We start from the raw sequence: 8997 nt of genomic DNA, 5'->3' as shown, positions 1-8997 counted from the left end.
ATTGGATTAAACATTTGGGCTAGCCAACAACACTCACAATACTAGGTGAGGTCAATACACTGCTCGTGATATATATTCACCCAAACTCTATCTTATTCGTCTTGCCTACAGATATAGAAAAAAATGTCTTTGATCTCTTGGATGGAGAGAGAGAGAGAGAGAGAGAGAGAGAGAGAGAGAGAGAGAGAGAGAGCCCTTGGCGACCAAACTTGACTTATACTTGCTCACTAAACCATCTATGTTATGCTTAACCTTATACTTCTTTTCCTTACACAAAGACACTAATTCCCATGTTGCATTTGCATCCAATGCTGACATTTGCTCATTCATGGCATCTTCCCAATTTTTTCTTTCCAAGTGCCTGGCCCAAAATAGTAAGGTTTTTACCTTGGAGATACCCTTCAAAATCGAACAATCTCTCTATTTAATTAATTAATGAAATCCAAAAAGAGGATTTATATATTTTCATCAGAGAAATTGGCAAGGGACACGTGGCGCCAAAAGAGGGGGAAGCACCCATAGGCTCTCACGTCTCACACACACACACGCACACGCACACGCTTGGAGCGTGAGCTGCTCAGGTAAGCTTGGCCTCCGACCACATTGTACTAAATTATGGCACCACGACTGCTAGTTTCTCCTGTTAAGTAACTTAATCCCTCCTCTGCCTTTTTCTTCTCACAGGCAGATCACAGGGACGGTCGACCCATTGGCCAAACGGTCAGAAAACATGGAACCTTTCAACCTCATGTAAGTGAAAATTTTCTCCCTTTTCTGAAATCTGCGAGGTTTTTTCCCCTTGTACTCAAATCTATGCAGGATTTTTTCCTTGTTATCTTTGCGAGTTTTTTTTTTCCTTGTCCCCAAATCTATTTAGGGTTTTCACTGTTGGGTTTTTGTAAATAAAAAAAAACTTGTGTATAGATCTATTTGATTTTAAAAATACATAAATCAATCATCGACAAACCGGATCTTGGGAAGTGTCGTGATTAATTCTTTTGTTTCTGGTTTGCTGTTTTTTGTTTTTTGGTGGTGGTGGTGGTGGTTTGGATTTGCAGAGGAGCTAAGTCCTCATTGGGAACCCTCATAGATGCGTTCGTCTCTGTGTTTCTGGTCTTGTTTGGTGGGACCATGTCTGGGCTCACCCTCGGCCTAATGTCGCTGGATCTTGTGGAGATGGAGGTTCTTCAGAGAAGCGGCACCCCCAAAGAGCAAAAGCAAGCAGGTATGGCCCTTCTTTTTATTTATATATAAATATGATAAGTAGATGCTGTAACCATAACTAGATGCTAGGTCATATCTGATCTTACCATCCGGTTGTGAATCTGTAGCTGAATCAACTACTCTTCCTGACTTGATTCTCTCTCTTTCTATCTCTCTCTTGGCTACTCCTAAAAGGCTCGTGGAAGATTTTTAGAATGAGGAGAGAGGGGTCCTATTTTTAGGATAAGTAGGCTAACTAGCTGGCTAACTTTGTGTTAATTTGCATAAGTTGCAGTAGCTCGCTTTCGTGTGTTTTTTGCATAAAATGCCTTCATACATAGCCTGTTTTGCCCCTTTTTAGATTAGAGCTCACAATGCGGACTGATTTTCTACAAAACCTCGACCTTCAGTGTGATAGCCTACAGTACACATGCATCCAATGACTGAGGATGATGCATGTGACATCCATAGTTGCCAAAAAGCCGATGCCAAATCTTTTGTAAATACTGTTGATTGTGTGGAAGATTCTTTTGATATTTGGTTGAAAACCGTCATTCACCACTGTAGTGATGAGCTTGGAGACTATGGTTCTTTGGATCTCCATTGTTGGTGTTTTCACCAACTGAGGGCTTTGAACGTAGAATGGTGGGAGAGGGATTCTATTATAACCAAAGTTAGGCCCATTTAGTTGGCTAACTTTGTGTTGGTTGCATTAATTTACGTTTTGGGTCAATTGCCTTCACACATAGCCTCACTTGTTCCTTTTTAGATTGGGGCTCACAACATGGGCTGATTGTCTATAAAATTTATCATACGTTTTGGTTTAATTGTCTTCACACATAGCCTCAATCGTCCTTTTTAGATTGGGGCTCACAATATGGGTTGATTGTCTTATCACAAATCGGTTGTCCATCATGACGCACATCACAATGATTGAGGATGATGCATGTGAAACTCAATCATTGTCTTTGCTTGCATATTCATAGATGTGGATGGATGAGTATGATCTAAATTCAGGTCCAAGGAATGAGAGGTTAAATGGCTTGAGAGCCAAAGATATGGATTGTATATAGAGCTGAATAGATCACGTGATAGAGAAGGGTTGGCTTTAGAATAGGTGGTGGTGTTCGAAAATATATCATCTCCAGAGGGTCTACATGTACCCTAGCATGCTTGTACTGGTCATTTCTATGAGGCCTTGCATTAGCATATCTAGTAGACATCATTAGGTTTTTTTTAGAATTTTTATGAGTCTTTTAGGCCATTTATGGCTCACGCTGTTGTCAGCCTGCCACAGGCCGACTCGCTCATACATGAGGTATAAAAGGGTTCTGACCCTTCTCCTCATTTCTTATCTCTTTGCATATTTGCTGGAGGTCAATGGCTGTTGCAACAGTCTCTTATGCTTGTAAGCACCTACGGGCTTCCCTTGTGCTTATTTTTAGCAATAATCAACTGTCTACAGTGTATCGACTCCTCTCCACGTGATGCATCTCCAGATTTTTGGATGATCCATTCCGATCTTAAACCTCTTCCACGTCCAGCTCCTCCTCCTCCTCGAACAAATCCGGTGCCAGCTTCTACTTTACAGCCACCAATTCCTGTTGCACTAGCTTTTGCAGTTCCCAGTTCCTCTACGAGTCTTGCATTGCCCCCTTCAATGCTTGCTTACTTCATCACCTCTCCCAGCAGCATCGGATGAGTCCTCTATTGCAGTTGGATCTTCTTCTTTACGCTTTGAGAGAGGAAGGCTAGGCTACCTTGGTGGGTTTGGCAACTCTTTAGAGATTCTAGTCTCACTGAGCATAGCTCCATAACCAGATCTCTACCATCATCCTTGGACTTCGTCGTTCATCTTAGGCTTCCACATCTCATCACACAATGAATTATGCTCTCACGAGACTGGAGATCGATGAGCTTGAGTGTCCAGATGAGGCTCTTACATAGTTGTAATGGCAGAAATGCATGGAAGCAGAAATGTCCTCTATTGAGAGGAATCTGTAACTTGGTTAAACACAATGCTAATCAATACACTTAAATACACTTGATGGACACGTGCTCAATACAAGAAGTAATTTGCTGAATTGACAAGAGACGAGTACCTTCCAGGAAAGGCCAATCCAGTGGCCGATGCTTTGAGCAGGAAGGGACAAGTGTCTACAGTTCAGACCACTAGACTTGATCTTGTTGGTACGGGACTAGATAACATGAAGCACATGTATGCGGATTCTGAGGAATTCGGTACACAGTGGGAACAAGCATTCGATGCCACAAGACCATGCCATTTTCTGATACGCGATGGTTGGCTTTTCTACAAAGGCCGATTGTGTGTCATGAAGTCGTTCAGGGCAGCTCTTCTCAACGATGCCCATGATGCCATTACAGGTGGTCATAGGGGCATGAATTCGACTCTGGAGAAATTGGAACGGCAATACTATTGGCCAAAGATGAGGTGTGATAAAACCGGTCTATGGACACATAAAGCGGTAATTTATTCACAAATAACCTGGACTTACTCAGACACAATCTCACAGAATCCTCGCTCCCTCGCTCAACAACACATTGGCCCCGAAGTCCGGCGCCCCTTGCGGTATTTCTTTATTGTTAAAAAAAGTTGAAAAATACAAAGTACGAGTGCAACAGAGCACTCTACTTGCACCAGCTGAGTTTTACAAATTCTGGGAGAAATTTGCCAGCATAACTGCACTAAAACTGTTCCATAACATCTCAGAATGAGTCCCAACTGATAGGCTCACTTCCATAGGCATCAGACTACCCAATGGAGTCCAAAACATCACAATTCAGCTTGCTGTAATTTTCTGCACAGACCTGTTTTCAGCTCTGTTTTCAGTCCAAATTAACCCTTGTACTGTCCTGAAAGACTTTAGCAAAGTCCTATTGCATTCTGGCATCAATCGGGCAACATAACAGCCCAAAAACAGCACCTAAACAGTGCTGAAACAGCGTTGTATTGAAGAGGTTATTACCCTCTTCCGTCCTTGCTTTGGTGTAGGAACTAACTACACCGGTTCCTGTTCAAGGAGGCAACTAGTCTCTGCATATAAGCATGAAATTCACACAACTGTACCTGATTTTATCTGATGAGAGCATTACCATAGTCTCAAGAGAGAGAGAGAGAGAGACTGAGACTGTGGGGAGCAAGCTCAACCCTCAATACATGAGTTGCAGGGCAAGGGAGTGCACCACAATAGCTCTTAACCTGCAACAATCCACCATAATGGCTGCAAATGAACCTCATTCAGCCCAAAATCCCACGCTTCCCTCTTCCCAGTGTGGAAAATGCACATAAATTTGACACTTGGCACATTTTTAAGCCTTTTCCACATGCAATCTTCCAAGCTAAAAATCTCCTGATTGGTTCACATTCTAACAACAGTCCTTTGCCAGCTTTTGGTCCCCTTGACATTCCGCACAAACTGACGCGAACACTTTTCAATTCCGACACTGCCCAAAATAGCAGTTCCCTAGATTTTAGGGATGATGTCATCTGCATTCCTTCTGGTCTCCTGACCATCTTTGACCACTATGGTCACTTCAGAATTTGCTTAGAATTCAAGATACATTCACATTTCAGTGGCGGCCACTTACTAGTGTAAACCGGCCTATGCCCTCATTCAGTGGCCATGTCCTGGACACTGTCATTCATCTTTCAGTGCAGTTCTCAGGCTTAGCCAACCATTGGTCCAAAGTCCCACTGGCTGACCCATTCTGACATTGCAATGGCCCAAGCCCTTCCAAGAGATCCCGAGGGAAAACAACAGCAACCAAAGAGAAAGAAAAGAAAAATATATATTTATAAAGAAATGTAAATAAGGAAAACAACTGCAAAAAGTTTCACCTCCTGGTGACATACCCCCCTCTTGAAAGAAGCAAGCGACCTCGATTGCAAGTCCACATGCAAACGGATGACACAGGACGATCACAAGATTCCCCAGGTGATTAGTGTCATCGCATGTATCTCTTGCCAACAGATGACACGGGGCGATGATAGGAATTCCCCACTACCATTTGTGCCATCGCAGGTTCAAGCCTTTCAAATACATGTTTCCGGATGCAACACAGGGCGATAGCATATATCTTGTACTATTAGTGTCACAACATGTAAATCATTCATTTGAAGCGTAACAGATACAACTTCAAAGCACTGAAAGTTCATTCATTGATTAAGTCATTGACAACAAATGTGAAAACTGTACATTGCCAAACATATGATACAAGTGTACAGGTCATTCAAAATTCAGGTTCAAAAAGCAGAAATAACTGGGACAGACTCTCCTTTCAGCTTCACATCCAAAACATGAGTCTTGTCCCTATGTAGAATTGTGATTTTCCTATTGAAAGCATCCAACACTGCATGTTTCCTATGACACCATGGAATTCCCAACAGGACATCACATCCTTCCAAGGGCATGATAAGAAACTCCTTTGTGTCAACATAACTCTGTATATGCATGCGAAGTTTGCCAAGTATAGGAGTGACAGGAACTGAATGCCCAGGGCATGCTAAATCAGCCTGTCCAACTGGTCCCATCTCTTCAGCACGAATTCCCAACTTGGTTGCCAATGCCGGTGAAATAAAGTTGGCTCGAGCACCAGGGTCAAAGAAAATCAGCACTGTAGCATCTCTGATTTTACCCCATGCTTTGCACAATTTAATCGCATCATCACATGGCTGGTCACCAACCATGTCAGGTATCAATCCTGCCCTCGGCATTGTCTTCTTCTTGGGTGGCCCTTGTTTATCCTCCGCATCTTTTGCTGGCTGTTGTGGACATTTTGCAGCCATATGCCCTTTCTGTTCACAGATGAAACATTTCCTAGCTTGCATCAGTGCCTTTCTCTCTTCAAATGACTTGCCATACAGTGGCCTCTTCTGTCCTTTGCCTTGAGGTTCCTTCTTCACTGTGCTCTTGAAACCACCTGAACCTCCCTGAAGCAGTGCATTAGCCATGTTTGCATTCTCAATTAGTTGAGTCATGTTGGAAACATTGGTCTTAATACAGTAATCCTTGATCTCTTTGGGTAAACCACAGCAATACTTCTCTATTTGCTCTGACAATGGCACTGTCCTGTAAGAAGTTACTGGCAAGAGTGCATCCCAAAACTTCTTATTGTACTCTTCCAGATTTGCACAATTAGCTGAATCCAGTTTGTGCCATGCTGTCATCACATCCACTTCAAAGGTGTTTGTCAGCCATGCAAAAGAGAACTGCTGCTTGAATTGGACCCATGTAGCAGGTGCCTGTCCTTGCATCAACAGTGAGGTCCACCACTGCAATGCGTTAGCTTTCAAGAAAGTAGCAGCCTTCCGCACCTTAGAAGACTCTGTGAAGTTGCCTCCAGTGAATGTTGCATCAAACTGCTGAATGAAAGTCAGCGCTTTCAATTTGTTCTGTATCCCACTGAAAGGCTCAAACTTTACTGCTTGACCTCCTTCTTTGTAATCCTTCTGCACCTTTTCTGCATCAGTCCTTACTGCTCTTTGTCCACTAGGTTGAGAAAATTCAGCCACACTGATAGGTGCTGGGGGCCCCAAAGCTGGACTAAAATAAGTTTGAAGTCCGGGCTGCACACCTATATTGGCATAAAGAGGGTTCACAGCTTCCATAGGCATCATTCCTGGTGACCCTCTTGACATCAGTCCTGGCAAAACTGTGGGCGGCCTAGCCATGGCCTGGAAAACAGACCCACCACCAAAATAGCCAGGCTGGGAAGCAACGAATGGAGGAATGGTCGGCATGACCCTTTGCACATTACTGCCCTGGCCATTAAATGCCTGTACCTGTGCCTGGGTAACATGTTGCACTGGATCAGCTAGTATCACAGGTGCCTGCTCAACATGCTCTACCCTCATTTGCAACTGTTCTTGTGCCCTCTCTACTGCATGCTGGGATGCTTCAACCTGGGAATCCCCTGTACGTGACTGCAAAAATTTCTTCATTCTAGGATTCTTAACTAGCTGCTGAAAAGTTCCAACCATGCTAAGAAGCTGTGCCTGAAACAAATCCTCCTGTTCCTGTTGTTCCTCTAACAAGGCTGGCTGTACTACTGGCTCCGTCCGAGCAGAGGCTGACACCTGGGCACCTGTCACCTCTATACGCTGTTTGCGAGTAGAAGAGGAACTCTCTTCGGTAGGGAGCTTGCCTTTCCCTTTGTCTGTCATACTGTCAACTGAAAGTTTAAGGGAACCTGTATCCAAAGAAAGAGACCGTACTCTTTCTCACCTGTAATCAGTTGTACCTCACTGTGTGTCTCTCTTGTTCACCCAATCCAATCCGTGTCCGGGCTCTTGCAGAAAGAGGACTCTATCCCGGCAACGGAACCATAAAACCGGTCTATGGACACATAAAGCGGTAATTCATTCACAAATAACTTGGACTTACTCAGACACACAATCATAGAATCCTCGCTCCCTCGCTCAACAACACATTGGCCCCGAAGTCCGGCGCCCCTTGCAGTATTTCTTTATTGTTAAAAAAAAGTTGGAAAATACAAAGTACGAGTGCAACAGAGCACTCTACTTGCACCAGCTGAGTTTTACAAATTCTGGGAGAAATTTGCCAGCATAACTGCACTAAAACTGTTCCATAACATCTCAGAATGAGTCCCAACTGACAGGCTCACTTCCATAGGCATCAGACTACCCAATGGAGTCCAAAACATCACAATTCAGCTTGCTGTAATTTTCTGCACAGACCTGTTTTCAGCTCTGTTTTCGGTCCAAATTAACCCTTGTACTGTCCTGCAAGACTTTAGCAAAGTCCTACTGCATTCTGGCATCAATCGGGCAACATAACAGCCCAAAAACAGCACCTAAACAGTGCTAAAACAGCGTTGTATTGAAGAGGTTATTACCCTCTTCCGTCCCTGCTTTGGTGTAGGAACTAACTACACCGGTTCCTGTTCAAGGAGGCAACTAGCCTCTGCATATAAGCATGAAATTCACACAACTGTACCTGATTTTATCTGATGAGAGCATTACCATAGTCTGCAAGAGAGAGAGAGAGAGAGAGAGAGAGAGAGAGAGAGAGAGAGAGAGACTGGGGGGAGCAAGCTCAACCCTCAATACATGTAGTGCTGAAGGCATTCGACTTGATCCGGCTAAAGTGGCCGAGATTGTTAACTGGGAAGTGCCTCAGATAGCTTATGACATTAGATCATTTGTAGGTATATGCCAGGCATATTCCACCCACATTGACAAGTTTTCTGATCTCTCGACAGATCTCACCGATCTGCTAAAGTGAGTGAAAACCAGAAGGCAAGAGATTCGAATGACTCCACGAGCGTTGGAGGCATTCCAGAACCTCAAGGTGGCTTTGTTAGAAGCGCCTTGTTTAGCCCTTGCCTCGTGGGACGAACCATTTCAAGTGATCACCGATGCGAGTAACATCGCAATTTGAGGTGTGTTGCAACATAATGGTCATCTAGTAGCTTACATGTCTCGTAAGCTATTGCCCATCGAGAAGAACTACTCAGTCTATGATTGGGAACTCCTAGCAGTTATACAGGCCTTGAAACATTGGAAACATTTCCTGTATGGCCGTGACTTCGAGGTTCGCACTGACCACCATCAGGCATTGCGCTGGATTCAGACGATGCCAAGTGCATAGTGGAGTGATCGACAACATCGTTGGAGTCAAATATTCCAGCACTTCGGTGGTATGATTGAGTACCTTCCAGGAAAGGCCAATCCAGTGGCCGATGCTTTGAGCAGGAAGGGACAAGTATCTACGATTCAGACCACTAGACTTGACCTTGTTGGTATAGGACTAG

At 43.9% G+C, this 8997-nt stretch overlaps 1 protein-coding gene across 3 annotated transcripts in view; it reads left to right on the top strand.

Annotated features, from left to right (window-relative positions):
* Window positions 1-461: 461 nt before the first annotated feature.
* Window positions 462-8997, top strand: part of LOC147633124 (DUF21 domain-containing protein At4g14240-like) — a 164159-nt gene continuing 155623 nt past the window's right edge. For 2 of the 3 annotated variants that reach the window (XM_086806134.1, XM_086806136.1), the window contains exons 1-3: window positions 462-581; window positions 685-750; window positions 1059-1225. In XM_086806134.1, coding sequence (XP_086662260.1) covers window positions 731-750; window positions 1059-1225 — 187 coding nt within the window. In that variant the 5' untranslated portion in view covers window positions 462-581; window positions 685-730. Of the gene's footprint in view, window positions 751-1058; window positions 1226-8997 lie in introns of all 3 variants that reach the window. The other variant, XM_086806135.1, reaches the window with a different exon arrangement.

This window comes from Cibotium barometz, chromosome 12 (assembly GCF_041138505.1).
Source record: "Cibotium barometz isolate CiBa-2024 chromosome 12, ASM4113850v1, whole genome shotgun sequence".
Classification (NCBI taxonomy): Eukaryota; Viridiplantae; Streptophyta; class Polypodiopsida; order Cyatheales; family Cibotiaceae; genus Cibotium; species Cibotium barometz.
This window is presented reverse-complemented; position numbering and strand designations above follow the sequence as displayed.